Source organism: Trichomycterus rosablanca, chromosome 13, assembly GCF_030014385.1.
Source record: "Trichomycterus rosablanca isolate fTriRos1 chromosome 13, fTriRos1.hap1, whole genome shotgun sequence".
Lineage (NCBI taxonomy): Eukaryota > Metazoa > Chordata > Actinopteri > Siluriformes > Trichomycteridae > Trichomycterus > Trichomycterus rosablanca.
In genome coordinates, this window is record NC_086000.1 from 4,368,882 (window position 1) to 4,385,182 (window position 16,301).

General features: G+C 45.8%; 1 protein-coding gene across 1 annotated transcript in view; it reads right to left on the reverse strand.

Moving 5' to 3' along the window:
- Window positions 1-16,301, reverse strand: part of ush2a (Usher syndrome 2A (autosomal recessive, mild)) — a 226,484-nt gene that overhangs the window by 149,982 nt on the left and 60,201 nt on the right. Inside the window, exons 21-25 of the mRNA XM_063007063.1 lie at window positions 12,610-12,840; window positions 7,574-7,704; window positions 3,871-3,997; window positions 2,889-2,990; window positions 2,611-2,799 (exon numbers count right to left, since the gene is read on the reverse strand). Coding sequence (XP_062863133.1) covers window positions 2,611-2,799; window positions 2,889-2,990; window positions 3,871-3,997; window positions 7,574-7,704; window positions 12,610-12,840 — 780 coding nt within the window. The remainder of the gene's footprint in view (window positions 1-2,610; window positions 2,800-2,888; window positions 2,991-3,870; window positions 3,998-7,573; window positions 7,705-12,609; window positions 12,841-16,301) is intronic.

Below are 16,301 nucleotides of genomic sequence, written 5' to 3' on the forward strand. Positions count from 1 at the left end.
GTGGCAACAGTTTAGGGAAGGCCTTTGCCTAATCTTGCAAAGCACGAACAGTGCGGTGTGATGAATTCCAGTAAGAGAACCCTGACCCCAACTGAACTGAACACCTTTGGGATGGATTGGAACGTCTACTGTGAGACAGGATTTCTCGAACGTCAGTGCCTGGCCTCACCGTTTTTTGGGGGTAAAAATTCCCACAGACACACTCCAGAATCTTGTGTGGAAAAAAAGCAGAAGCCAAGGTCTGCAACACTATGGGACAGTGGTAGCCTAGTGGGTGGAACTTTGGGCGTCCTGTGACCACTGATGAAGGGCTAGAAGATGTCCAACTCAAACAGCAGCAATAGATGAGCGATCGTCTCTGACTTTACATCTACAAGGTGGACCAACTAGGTAGGAGTGTCTAATAGAGTGGACAGTGAGTGGACACTGTATTTAAAAACTCCAGCAGCGCTGCTGTGACGGATCCACTCATACCAGCACAACACACACTAACACACCACCACCATGTCAGTGTCACTGCAGTGCCGAGAATGATCCACCACCTAAATAATACCTGCTCTGTGGTGGTCCTGACCATGGAAGAACAGCATGAAAGGGGGCTAATAAAGCATGCAGAGGAACAGATGGACTACAGTCAGTAATTGTAGATCTACAAAGTGCTTCTATATGGTAAGTGGAGCTGATAAAATAGACAGTGAGTGTAGAAACAAGGAGGTGGTTTAATGTTATGGCTGATCAGTGTATATATATATATACTGTATATATATGTATATATATATATATATATATATATATATATATATATATATATATATATATACTGTATATATACTGTATATATACAGTGTATCACAAAAGTGAGTACACCCCTCACATTTCTGCAAATATTTCATTATATCTTTTCATGGGACAACACTATAGACATGAAACTTGGATATAACTTAGAGTAGTCAGTGTACAACTTGTATAGCAGTGTAGATTTACTGTCTTCTGAAAATAACTCCACACACAGCCATTAATGTCTAAATAGCTGCAACATAAGTGAGTACACCCCACAGTGAACATGTCCAAATTGTGCCCAAATGTGTCGTCGTCCCTCCCTGGTGTCATGTGTCAAGGTCCCAGGTGTAAATGGGGAGCAGGGCTGTTAAATTTGGTGTTTTGGGTACAATTCTCTCATACTGGCCACTGGATATTCAACATGGCACCTCATGGCAAAGAACTCTCTGAGGATGTGAGAAATAGAATTGTTGCTCTTTCACAAAGATGGCCTGGGCTATAAGAAGATTGATAACACCCTGAAACTGAGCTACAGCATGGTGGCCAAGGTCATACAGCGGTTTTCCAGGACAGGTTCCACTCGGAACAGGCTTCGCCAGGGTCGACCAAAGAAGTCGAGTCCACGTGTTCGGCGTCATATCCAGAGGTTGGCTTTAAAAAATAGACACATGAGTGCTGCCAGCATTGCTGCAGAGGTTGAAGACGTGGGAGGTCAGCCTGTCAGTGCTCAGACCATACGCCGCACACTGCATCAACTCGGTCTGCATGGTCGTCATCCCAGAAGGAAGCTGACGCACAAGAAAGCCAGCAAACAGTTTGCTGAAGACAAGCAGTCCAAGAACATGGATTACTGGAATGCCCTGTGGTCTGACGAGACCAAGATAAACTTGTCTGGCTCAGATGGTGTCCAGCATGTGTGGCGGCGCCCTGGTGAGAAGTACCAAGACAACTGTATCTTGCCTACAGTCAAGCATGGTGGTGGTAGCATCATGGTCTTGGGCTGCATGAGTGTTGCTGGCACTGGGGAGCTGCAGTTCATTGAGGGAAACATGAATTCCAACATGTACTGTGACATTCTGAAACAGAGCATGATCCCCTCCCTTCGAAAACTGGGCCTCATGGCAGTTTTCCAACAGGATAACGACCCCAAACACAACCTCCAAGATGACAACTGCCTTGCTGAGGAAGCTGAAGGTAAAGGTGATGGACTAAACCCAATTGAGCACCTGTGGCGCATCCTCAAGTGGAAGGTGGAGGAGTTCAAGGTGTCTAACATCCACCAGCTCCGTGATGTCATCATGGAGGAGTGGAAGAGGATTCCAGTAGCAACCTGTGCAGCTCTGGTGAATTCCATGCCCAGGAGGGTTAAGGCAGTGCTGGATAATAATGGTGGTCACACAAAATATTGACACTTTGGGCACAATTTGGACATGTTCACTGTGGGGTGTACTCACTTATGTTGCCAGCCATTTAGACATTAATGGCTGTGTGTTGAGTTATTTTCAGAAGACAGTAAATCTACACTGCTATACAAGTTGTACACTGACTACTCTAAGTTATATCCAAGTTTCATGTCTATAGTGTTGTCCCATGAAAAGATATAATGAAATATTTGCAGAAATGTGAGGGGTGTACTCACTTTTGTGATACACTGTATATATTTATATACATATTTATATATGTATACACAACTGGGACAAATGATACAAAGACAAATTAAAGACAAGGGGCGGAGACAGAAGGGGCGGAGACAGAAGGGGCGTGTAACCACAGTGAGTCTGTGTTTCAGTACAGAGGGGGACTGACATTATAAAGACTGCAAGGCTTTACCGTGCCCCAGGAAGTAGACGCCATGCTCGGAGTGGGTTGGACATCCCTCCCAGTCCTCGTAGGTCTCGTGGCGGTCCAGGGCAGAGTCCCAGTCAATAGGCTCCCAGACGTCCGCGGGTATGCTCGCCGTCTGGATGAGCACATCCCTCACGCAGCCGGCGAAACCCTCCCGGACCGGCCGGGCTAAACCTGGACACACACGTCTGGTCAGAAATTCAAGGTACAAATAAAAAACAAACACAGTCCAGATGCCAGCCTGATGTGGGCAGATGTGCTACCGGTGTCTCGCCGGTGAACTGGAAAATCTTCTGGGAGGCCTCCGAAGAAGACGCCCGTGTTTGGGCCGATGATGGTGCCGCCGCTGTTCGCAGATGCTGAGCCTGGTTTGAGAGCAAGTAGCAAATAAGCATTTCAAAAAAAAAGCCCCCCCCCCCCCCCCTTTGACAAGATATGCTGCATCCCAAACCACATAGTACTCAATAAAAAGAATGAGGGTGCGCATGTGGGCATCAGCCTAATGTTCTGGCCAGGAGATCACCAGACACAACTAGGCTCCAGACTCTCTCTCTCTGTTCTGTGCCCACTCACTGTCATGTCTAGAGCTCATTCGAATTTAAGCTGTGCTATCAGCCGGTCAGGCATCTAGACAGACAAGTCTTAGAGCCGGTCCCAAACCCGGATAAAATAGGAAGGGTTGGATTCGGCGCCAACTATGCCAAATCAGGTACGCAGACCAGGATAACTTGCAGGGGCGACCCCTAATAACCGACCGGCCACTTCATTAGAAACACTATCATACAGGCACTGGTCAGTAGCATCGGTTAGCGTTTACGCCAAGCATTAGGAGTTAAGGAATGAGGAGCGACGCCATGTGGCATGTTTGGCACGAAAAAAAACATCCAGTGAGCGCCAGTTCAGCAGACGAATGCCAACTTTGACTCTACTAGTTTTACTCTACTAGTTTGAGTGAGCCAAACACTAAGCATATCCTTTGCTCAACTTTTTCGTGCTGCAGACTCCGCCCACTTTGCGTTGTTAATTCTGGCCCCGCCTCCCGTCCTCGGAAACGTGCAGGTCTGATTGTACATGAGTGACAGCCGGGTCTGTCTGAATGTAGGGTTATAAACAGGGCATTTCTGCCAGCAGAACTGCTGCTCACTGGATGTTTTCCCCCATTATTTGTATACAGTATATGTTCATTATAAAAGCTAAATCAGAGCCATGTTCTATTGTAATGATGAAATGTGAGTGAACGATTACCTCTGTACTGGTCATCCACGATGATCGTTCCTGTGGACTGCTTCCTGGTAGCGGTCAGATGGTGCCACTGGTTGTCATTATACCTCCTCCCTCCGTCATGTTCTGGACTGACGGCTACAGCAGAGGCCTAAAAAAAATACAAAAATAAAAATAAATAAATAAATATATATATATATATGTGTATACACTGATCAGGCATAACATTAAAACCACCTCCTTGTTTCTACACTCACTGTCCATTTTATCAGCTCCACTTTGTAGTTCTACTGTACAATTACTGACTGTAGTCCATCTGTTTCTCTGCATGCTTTGTTAGCCCCCTTTCACCCTGTTCTTCAATGGTCAGGACCCCCACAGGACCACCACAGAGCAGGTATTATTTAGGTGGTGGATCATTCTCAGCACTGCAGTGACACTGACATGGTGGTGGTGTGTTAGTGTGTGTTGTGCTGCTGGAGTTTTTAAATACCATGTCCACTCACTGTCCAATCTATTAGACACTCCTACCTAGTTTTTGAGGATTTGAGCGAGTCTGACGAGGGCCAAACTGTGATGGCTAGACAACTGGGTCAGAGCATCTCCAAAACTGCAGCTTTTGTGGGGTGTTCCCGGTCTGCAGTGGTCAGTATCTATCAAACAGTGTTAAACCGGCAGAGGCTCATTGATGCCCGTGTGGTCCGATCCAACAGACGAGCTACTGTAGCTCAGATTGCTGAAGAAGTTAATGCTGGTTCTGATAGATAGGTGTCAGAATACACGGGCATCACAGTTTGGTGCGTACAGGGCAGCATAAGGGGGGGCCAACACAATATTAGGAAGGTGGTCATAATGTTATGCCTTATTGATGTATTTGGGAGCAAAAAATAACAGCTGCTCCATATATGCCAACCTTTCCGAGTTGCTGGGAAGAACTTTCCTCCCAGTTCCATATTCAAACTCACTTCTCTCAATCCCGAGTCTCCCCCACCCTCCCTGCGGCGGGCACCGGATCGAATTCTGCCTGGAGATTGGCTCCCAGAGCGCGCTGTAAATTAAAAGCGTTGGCACCGTCCCTGCTAAGACGGGGGTTATTGTCCTGCAAAAAATATGACATCAGTCTGGCTTTCGGGGAGGTTCGGGCGGGCCGGCGGCGCGTGCCGTGGCGAGCGTGGCCAGGCGCAGAGCACCGCGTCTCTTCCCGGTGACGGGGATTTAATGACGGGATCGATAAGTGCGCCGATGCCAGCGGCCGCGATATGTTTACTATATGCGGAGAGAAGATGGCCTGAGGTATCGGCCAGAGGAGACACAACATGCTCCCTTAATGCCCTCCGCCCGCCCCCGTCCGAGTGCGAAATTTAAAAAGGGATTCTTAACTATCGGATCAATTCGGACGGCGTGCCAAGAATCGCTTCTGGTGACAGCGAGTCGTTTGACGAGTCACCGTTGTTGATTCAGAGCTGAATGACAGAGCAGTACAGATATTTCCAGTGTCCAGTTGTGGAGGAGAGGAAAGGAAATATAGGGCCCACACGCTCACCCAATCAGTGGGGTTAGGGTTGGCACATTTCATAGTATTTGGAGGTCAAAAGTTTAAAGACTCTTCTTGTTCTACTTCTTGTCCTACACCAAGTCTCATGGTGGCTTAGTGTTAAGGGTACTGGACCAATCCAAGTCCCACAACTGCTAAGTCGCCACTGTTGAGACCCTGAGCACTGCTAAATGGCAGTGGCACCACCAGGACTTGGCCCCATGTCCCCTGAGTGCCAATTTCCAATTTGATTAAATGGAGCTGCCCTTCAATCCAGTCTTACTAAGTTGGGTAGAGTACCATCTTCTTGCAAGAGCTATTGCACAGGGTTGCACACCTGGGGACCCCAAAGGTGCTTAAAGAGGGTGTATATTGGCCTGACACACCCTCCCTCTGATGTGGGCGCAGTCCACCAATCCCTTCATATTCGGTGGATTTGTGCGTGAGGTCGCTATACGTACGGAGAGCCACGCCCGATCTCTGTGCTCCTCCACTTTCTGTACAGGCGACCTGGGCAACCAAGGTCCTCACCCTTTGGTACGGTCTTTCCCACCCAGCAGACCGACTGCACCTGGTAGAGGGCGCCCAGCCGACCGGTAGCAGAGCCGAGATTCGAACCCGGGAGTGGTGTGCTAGCAGATTATCCTGCTGTGCCACCTGGGCGCCCCAAACTGCTTACTGGATTCAAATCTGATGCCAGTTCTGACCATGATGCATCGAATTGCATTAAACACACTGAATGTGTTCATCATCATGGTGTTAATCAATCCCAGGGTTTAATCGATCAACCACTATGTATTTTTATTTTAATGTTTCAGCTGGTACCAGTACGGGTCCGACTCCAAAAAGGAAAGAGGGCGCTGGCTCTGTTGGCAGAGACGGAACATTCTTTGGTGAGATGGCATGTCCTAATCTGCTCATTAATTTGGTTATTACGACGAGCGCGTGGGGAAGCGTAGCGGCTTCCTGCGTCACGCCCAATTAGCAACCCGCGGTGCTAATCCCATTAGAATTGTTGAATTCGTTAATGGGGGGACTAATGGGCATGATATCGGGGGACATTAATTGGGCACGACACCACTTTGAGTTATAATTATCAAACTGGTCCGCCAACAAACTGTGTTTAGGAACGCAGAACTGGTGGGATTTCGGTGGTGGTGGCGGATCATGAAAAGTTTAGCTGTGTTGTAGCATAGCTGTGCTAGCGTAACACAGTGCAGACAGTGAGGGGAGGACACAGGACACTATATGTTATACGACCAACAGTCGGAATGATTGAGATCAGGTGACTTCGCTACACCTACTGCTAACAGGTGTATTACATTTCTATACAGATCATGATAGGCTTCCAACATTGTGGCAACACACTGGGGAGGGTCCTGTCCTGTTCCAGCATGAACAAGCTCCTGTGATTACATTTGAGTTTAATTTCCTTCGGGATTAATAATCAGTCAATCAATCATTCAATCTGTCTGTCTATCTATAATCTGTCTGTCTGTCTATCTATCTACAATCTGTCTGTCTATAATCTGACTGTCTGTCTATAATCTCTCTGTCTGTCTATCTATCTATCTATCTATAATCTATCTATCTGCCTATCTATCTATAATCTGTCTATCTACAATCAATCTGTCTGTCTGTCTATAGTCTGTCTGTCTATAATCTGTCTGTCTGTAATCTGTCTATCTATAATCTGTCTGTATCTATCTATCTATCTATAATTTGTTTATCTGTATGTCTATCTATCTATAATCTGTCCGTCTGTCTATCTATCTATAATCTATCTACAATCTATCTGTCTGTCTGTCTATCTATCTGTCTGTCTAGCTATAATCTCTTATCTACCTATCTGTCTGTCTATTTATAATCTGTCTGTCTGTCTGTCTGTCTGTCTATCTATCTATAGTCTGTCTGTCTGTCTGTCTGTCTATCTATAATCTATCTATCTATCTTGAGCTGCTCGATAGTCTGGGATCTCAAATCTCAGCTGACTTATACTGTGTGTAATTTCAAAGGAGACAGATCTGGAATGCAGGCACGCTAGTCTAGCACCTGCACTCTGTGACATGGAAGTGCAGATTGTGGCTCGGGACCATCTTGCCCGAACAAGAAACCCCATAAGCTCTAAAAAAGACACTCTCAGGATGCAGGGGTTGAATTATTTAAATCTTATAGAAAGCATTTCTGTAGTACCTGAGGGTCAAAGAGGAAGTAGGGTCGTCCGTTGTGTATTTGCAGAGCCACGTATTCTTCTTGTTCGCCGGGCGAGACGGCAAACAGGATCAGTCCCTCTTCTGCCCTCGTACGGAAGCTCAGCTTAATACCTGCAGACATGCAAACGTGTTTTAATAAACCAGTGTACAGATAAATATGACCGTGATTCGTGTCTGAATTTGCACGGGAGAGCCACGCCCTGATCTCCGGGCTCCTCCACTTCCTGTCCAGGCACCTCGAGCTACTAGCCAGCGTGAAAGACCCCGCCCTCTTTTTTCAGTTGGGATTTAGACCTTAGTAAAAGGCTCATATTGGGTTAATTTAGCCACTGAGACTGGACAGAGGGTAAATCTGGTGCGCTCACATGTTTGGAATAGAGACGACAGGAAAACTGCATGTTCAACACTGGTACATCCAGCTTGGCTAATCCCTGGGGTGATCAGCTCTTTCTGACATGCGGTTCGCATCCATCAGAGCACTGGGCCCATTACTGGAGAAAAGACAAGCAAGAGGGCGAGATTGGGAGGAAGGGGGGGGGGGGGTGTCAGTCCTGGTGGAATGTATCCGGACAGGAGTTTTCAGAAGAGCATGGGTTAATGGTCTCCTGAAGCCGAGGAATGAAGGATGAGATTCACCTCGGAGGGTCTCGGGACGGGTGTCCGTACACGTAAGGACTGTGTCAGCGTTTCATGAGACACTTGGAGGATTTCGGTGACCAGACGTGGACAGTAAGGCTCTCCTCGTTAGAAGACTGTTCGTATTGAACGGTTTTTGGGTGATGCTTGGTAAAAAGACTCATTAAACAGGGAGCTAAACAGGTTCAATTTGAGCTCAACGTTATGACGGCATTGAAAGCAACAGTGTTACACCGATCAGCCATAAAATTAAAACCACCTCCTTGTTTCTACACTCACTGTCCATTTTATCAGCGCCACTTACCATATAGAAGCACTTTGTAGTTCTACAATTACTGACTGTAGTCCATGCTTTGTTAGCCCCCTTTCATGTATTATTTGGAGGTATTATTGCAGGAGGTATTATTGCAGGTATTATTTGGGTGGTGGATCATTCTCAGCACTGCAGTGACAATGACATGGTGGTGGTGTGTTAGTGTGTGTTGTGCTGGTATGAGTGGATAAGACACAGCAGCGCTGCTGGAGTTTTTAAACACCGTGTCCACTCACTGTCACTGCTGGACTGAGAATAATCCATCAACCAAAAATATCCAGCTAACAGCGCCCCTGTGACCACTGATGAAGGTGTAGAAGATGACCAACTCAAACGGCAGCAATAGATGAGCGATCGTCTCTGACTTTACATCTACAAGGTGGACCAGCTAGGTAGAGTGGACAGTGAGTGGACACGGTGTTTAAAAACTCCAGCAGCGCTGCTGTGTCTGATCCACTCATACCAGCACAACACACACTAACACACCACCACCATGTCAGTGTCACTGCAGTGCTGAGAATGATCCAGCACCTAAATAATACCTGCTCTGTGGTGGTCCTGGGAGAGTCCTGACCATTGAAGAACAGGGTGAAAGCAGGCTAAAAAAGTACGTAGAGAAACAGATAGACTACAGTCAGTAATTGTAGAACTACAAAGTGCTTCTATATGGAAAGTGGAGCTGATGGTTTTAATGTTATGGTATTTTCCAACCAAACACTGGACGTAGAAACATAATAGTGATTATAAGCAGAACAAACAGGGCCATTCGGAATGAATCTGCTTAATACATAACCTGAATAACTTCAGTCATGTTAGTATTATTGCGGCATTAATCACGTTGTTGCGTATTAATGAGCTCTTTGCGAATGCTAATTACTCTCATAGATTCTGCAGCACCCCATTAAATATACAAATTACAGAATTAAAGAGCCAGAGCTTTTCATGATTAATCTTTAAACCTGGAAAAAACTAATGATGTCTGTGCAAAGTTTCCCCCCCTGTACGTTCCACTGCGCCCGGGCCGCGCGACAATGAATCATATTAATTCAGGGAAATAATTAGTAATATTATATATCACTACAGTAGCTTGTCTTTGTAAATTGTTTGGTCGTGACTGATTACGGGTCTTTTCTTCTGCTGCCTTCCTGATTTCTTTCGTTTTGGCACAACTTAAGATGAAGACATCCCGACTAAACACAAAAAACACCGGAAACCGAAGGAAAAAGCAACCCAGGACCAGCTGGCAGTGAGTAAATACTAGGGGTGTAACGATGCACCACAAGACAGTTAAAAATCGATTCCCATGTGTAACGATTCAAATCGGTTAACATGTATAATGAATCGATATTCACTTTAAACAGCAGAGGGCACTGGCACTAATCACCTCGCCTGATTGACGTCACTACAGGGTTGCCAGGTTCGGAATTTTCCGGCCAAATATATTCATGTAAGGATACTTTCTTTATTTGTATTATTCATGTATTTATTTATTTTTTACACAAAAAGGGAAATGTGCAGCATTGTTTTGCATAGTTTGTACCTACCTTAGAAATAAAAGGACAAATAAAATCTCAGGAAAAAATCGTATTGTGAATCACATCACATCGTGGGCAGAAACATCCCTAGTAAATACTCAATCCACCCTGATTAATACCACAATTATCAACATATTACATCAAATAGAATCTTTTTATTAACCAGAAGAAGCTAAACGGTCTCAACAAGCAGCGAGAAACGCAGCGATCAAACCAAATCCCGACAGAAATGAGAGACAAGCTAACAAACAAATCAATGTCTGGGAATATTTAACGGCAGCAACATCTGTTGCTGAATGTTTGGGTCAGTCAACATTAAAACCACCTCCTTGTTTCTACACTCACTGTCCATTTTATCAGCTCCACTTACCATATAGGAGCACTTTGTAATTCTACAATTACTGACTGTAGTCCATCTGTTTCTCTGCATGCTTTGTTACCCCACTTTCATGCTGTTCTTCAATGGTCAGGACCCCCACAGGACCACTACAGAGCAGATATTATTTAGGTGCTGGATCATTCTCAGCACTGCAGTGACACTGACATGGTGGTGGTGTGTTAGTGTGTGTTGTGCTGGTATGAGTGGATCAGACACAGCAGCACTGCTGGAGTTTTTAAACACCTCACTGTCCCTGCTGGACTGAGAATAGTCCACCGACCAAAAATATCCAGCCAACAGCGCCCCGTGGGCAGCGTCCTGTGACCACTGAAGAAGGTCTAGAAGATGACCGACTCAAACAGCAGCGATAGATGATAATACCTGCTCTGTGGTGGTCCTGACCATTGAAGAACAGCACGAAAGGGGGCTAATAAAGTATGCAGAAAAACAGATGGACTACAGTTAGTAATTGTAAAACTACAAAGAGCTTCTATATGGTAAGTGGAGCTGATTAAATTGAAAGTGAGTGTAGAAACAAGGAGGTACACCTTTTGTAAACCTGTCGGGAATGAGTGTGTTAATAAAGTGTGTTTAACTCTTTATATTATTTATTCCTATTCATTTAAAGGCTTCATTATGCATTAACTACAGTTTGTACTTCATCTGTAGGAACGTCGAACAGATCTCCGGACTCGGCACGCTGGCCACCGAAGAGCATCGACGTGGATTAAAATGCAGATCAATCCGCGGCAACGATATTGCATTTTTCTTAATCTTGTTCTTGTTCGAATTGCGCGCTGACAAAATCAGTTATGAGCCCAAATTAGATGACCATTGATTTCTGCGTGATGCGTCAATTTGGCTAGATTTCAACGTTGTATAAAGTATTTTGTCCCGGAGCTTGTTGTTTGTTCATTTCATTATGGCTCATTTCAGCCAGTCGCCGGCGGGTTCGATAAGAACGGCTTGTTTCTAAACGAGAAATCTTTATGTTTTTCTTGCGCTGCCGCTCAATACGAGCTGTTCCCGGTTCTCGCCCGACACCTAGAGGGCTTCGGAAACGCATACTGGAGTGGACTGGCTTTGTCCTGACGCACCGGTGAGTACCAGAACGTCGGGTACAGAAACGAGGCGACGTTGTCGTTGTTGTCCTGGCTCCCTCATTAGTCGACGGCCATTTATAACGGCACCGGGCCCAAGGACGAACTCTCCACTATGACTGCGGCCATTGATCAATTAGAGAGTCGGCTGAACTCGACTCCAGGCTTGAGTTATAAAGATTTATTCGTTTGTCATTATTTAAAGAAAAACTGGAAACTGCGCTGGTAAATGTTAATAGAATGGGAGGAAGTGTGTGTGTGTGTATGGGGGGGTCTATTCATTTCTCGAACCTGCAAGGTCAAAAAGCGTCATCATCTATGTCTGTGCAGGTTTTGTACGGAGGCAATTTGGCAACCCTGATTTCCTGTGGATTTGTCTAATATTTAGATGAAATATATATAAAAAAAAACATTTTAACTGAATTTTAAATTATTCAGTCTGGCTCCACTTGCTCCCTCACACGTTGCTCCCACACGCATTACTGTGCCCGACACTGACCCTGGGCATCTGATCTTACAAGTGCTCTTGTCACAACATAGGCACAAGTTCCCACGGACACACCCTGAAATCTTGCAGATAGCCTTTCCCACAAGAGTAGAGGCTGTTTCAGCTGCAAAAAGAAGGACGCCATGTTCATAGGAATGTCCAACGCGCTTATGTATTATTTATTAATATACAGTGAAGGTAATTTGTCATAATGAGATGCTTTTAAAATCCACCATAAATGTTTAGACACGTCTGTATCCCTGTGCTACCTTAAGCCAGAAGTTGTCGGGGTGTAGGAATGAGGACAAATGCAGTACAGTAATTTTAAATAAATATACACCAGTAAGCAATTAATGTGGCTGAATTAGCTGAACTCAGTAATAAAAAGGGGTGTCCAGATACTTTCGGACATAAAGTATAGTGGAGATACATGCATATCACAGTCATGAATGTTGGGCTGATGTTCGTTACTTGAAGCGACCGTGTTGAATGGAGCAGATATGACCACCAAGTGATGATCCCCCTACTGGGACCTTCAAAATGTGATTTGAGACGAAGCCACATACCTGTGAAGTCGGCGTTGATGGGCAGCGTGGTGCTAGGAAAGTGAAAATATCCAGTCCCGGTAAAGCGTCTGCCGCTGATGACCGGGCCCTCGGCGTCTGAGAACGACACATCTGTCCGCTCGACGTGGTAGGTGGGTGGAGGACCGTTCGGCAGGTCCGGAGCCGCCCATGAGATCTCCGTGGCTGTCGTGTTCCACGGCTTCAGCTTCGGGGCCTTCAGACCTGCAGGGGCTACCGGAACAAACAAAGAAAGCTTACTCAACTTGGTAGGCAATACACAACGGGGCATTCGGGGCACCCAGGCAAGCACAATCGGCCAAACATATGTGGACACATGAATTTGAACTTGTTTATATTCCAAAACCATCAAAGCTCTTCCTCATTTGTGGTTAGAACATCGTCCACTCTTTCACCCACTGCTAACAATTCACTCAGTTTCTCAACTGCTTATCCAATCAGGGTCGGGGGTTGATGGAGCCTATCTCAGTCTATCACAGGGCATACACACATACACACACACACCCATTCACCTATAGGGCAATTCAGTGTCTCCAATTAACCTGAGGTTATTCTCCACCCAGCTGAGCTGGAGAACGTTTGGAGAACAGGTGGAGAGGTTCTACGCCTGGACGAGCTGGAGAATGTGTGGAGATGTTCGGTGATGGAGCAGCAGTTCTCCAGAACCATCAGTCTGAAGAACTCGTCTGGTATTCCTGGTTTCAGTAGTGAAGATCCAGGAGAACCCAACCAGTGGTTCCTGATAAGAACCTGAGTGGATAAAAGACTGGAAAGGTTCTCCACCCAGCCGATTACTGAGTGTAGTCCATCTGGTTCTCTGCATGCTTTGTTAGCCCCCTTTTACCCTGTTCTTCAATGGTCAGGACCACCACAGAGCAGGTATTATTTAGGTGGTGGATCATTCTCAGCACTGCAGTGACACTGACATGGTGGTGGTGTGTTAGTGTGTGTTGTGCTGGTATGAGTAAATAAGACACAGCAGCACTGATGTAGTTTTTAAACACCTCATTGTCGCTGTTGGACTGAGAATAGTCCACCAACCAAAAATGATCAGTCAACAGCGCCCCATGGGCAGCGTCCTGTGACCACTGATGAAGATCTCAAAGATGACCGATTCAAACAGCAGCAATAGATGAGCAATCGTCTCTACATCTGACTTTACATCTACAAGGTGGACCAACTAGGTAGGAGTGTCTAATAGAGTGGACAGTGAGTGGACACGGTATTTAAAAACTCCAGCAGCACAACACACACTAACACACCACCACTATGTCAGTGTCACTGCAGTGCTGAAAATGATCCACCACCTAAATAATACCTGCTCTCTGTTCTGACCATTGAAGGACAGGGTGAAAGGGGGCTAACGAAGCATGCAGAGAAACCGATGGACTACAGTCAGTAATTGTAAAACTACAAAATGCTTCTTTATGATAAAATGGACAGTAAGTGCAGAAACAAGGAGGTGGTTTTAATGTTATGGCTGATCAGTATATATTGTATAATATAATGCACACATATTAACTGTCTGGCTTTTGTCACCCCAGTGTACTTCATTTATCAAGCTGTGAAGGAGGAGGAACTCCATATTAATCCCCATGGTTTGAAATAGGACGTCCAACAAGCTCATGTTTGTATATTCCTGGTTCAGTCTCTGCCGCCGACGTGGCTTAAATAGGCTTTAAAAGGGGAAATTATTAGTAACCGACAGATTCAACTGACCGGCCTTCAGCAAAGCACGGCTAATGAAATAGATGTGTTGTCTCGGACGGCACGTTCCTGAGTGCGTATCATAAATTATGCTTAATCGATAGCACTTGAGTCTATATAAACCAAACCCTGATGCCATTCAAAATCCACACGCTGATTTAATGGGATTTGTGTAAAGCCATGACGGATGGTTATCTGTCGCCTTGAAACATACCAGGGTTAAAAATTGAATTTAGGCGTCTTTGGGTAGCAGGGCAGTCCATCACGCCAGCTCACCACCAATGAGATCTGGGTTTTTCGGGCTCGGCGGGGCTGCCGGCCTGGTCGGGTGATCTACAGACACGAATGGCTTCGATTGAAATAAGGGGGCTGAATAGGGGTAGGGGTGGGGGTGGGATGATAGTGCGGTGGGCTGCGCTGTCGCCTCGACACACAAATCACCCCCAGACTGGAACGCTACACAGGAATCACGGTGCGTTTATCCAGCCTCAGCCTTTCCTCACGCACCCTAATACTGCACCTACTTACACCACTTGTGTAACCGGTACAGTATTGATTTCTACATAATGGTCCCAGACTTGTAGGGCGGGAGAAATATGCGTGGCACAGTTCAAGTCGATGCGCTTGTGTACAAGCAGGGCTACACGTGTAGCGCTCGCCTTTATGGCTGTAATATACATAAAACATCACCATCAACTCTTGATTAGCCGTTCGCTTCTCGAAAAGATCGATAACGTCGACCGGGGCGCCTTTTTAAAATTCGACGTGCTTGCGCGATCCTCGTCGGCGTGTTCGGAGATGAGTTATAATGCTTTTTAGCAGTCACCGGGGAGTCTCCCATTCTGACCGCTGAGGTCCGGCAAGTTTAAAAATGATTTTAATGCTGCGCTCCTGACCGCTCGTTCTGATCAATGGCCACACATGAACATCTGGAATTATGTATCATGTAGAAGCTGTAAGGACACAGCAAATTCCAAAATACCCAATAAGTACTACTGCACTTGACTTACATACAATACATTTACATTACACACATACACCGATCAGCCATAACATTAAAACCACCTCCTTGTTTCTACACTCACTGTCCATTTTATCAGCTCCACTTACCATATAGAAGCACTTTGTAGTTCTACAATTACTGACTGTAGTCCATATGTTTCTCTGCATGCTTTGTTAGCCCCCATTCATGCTGTTCTTCAATGGTCAGGACCCCCATAGGACCACCACAGAGCAGGTATTATTTAGGTGGTGGATCATTATTAGCACTGCAGTGACACTGATATGGTGGTGTGTGAGTGTGTGTTGTGCTGGTATGAGTCAATCAGACACAGCAGCGCTGCTGGAGTTTTTAAACACTGTGTCCACTCACTGTCCACTCTATTAGACACTCCTACCTAGTTGGTCCACCTTTTAGATGCTGCTGTTTGAGTTGGTCATCTTCTAGACCTTCATCGGTGGTCACAGGATGCTTCCCACGGGGCACTGTTGGCTGGATATTTATGGTTGGTGGACTATTCTCAGTCCAGCAGTGACAGTGAGGTGTTTAAAAACTCCAGCAGCGCTGCTGTGTCTGATCCACTCATACCAGCACAACACACACTAACACACCACTACTATGTCAGTGTCACTGCAGTGCTGAGAATGATCCACCACCTAAATAATACCTGATCTGTGGTGGTCCTGTGGGGGTCCTGACCATTGAAGAACAGGGTGAAAGCAGGCTAAAAAGTATGTAGAGAAACAGATGGACTACAGTCAGTAATTGTAGAACTACAAAGTGCTTCTATATGGTAAGTGGAGCTGATAAAATGGACAGTGAGTGTAGAAACAAGGAGGTGGTTTTAATGTTATGGCTGATCGGTGTATATTGGGGGGGGGGGGGGGGGGGGGTTGAATAGTTGCAAAATGAGGGTCAAATCCATGTTAATGGCAATGGTTTTGGAACGGGAGGTCCAACAAGCTTT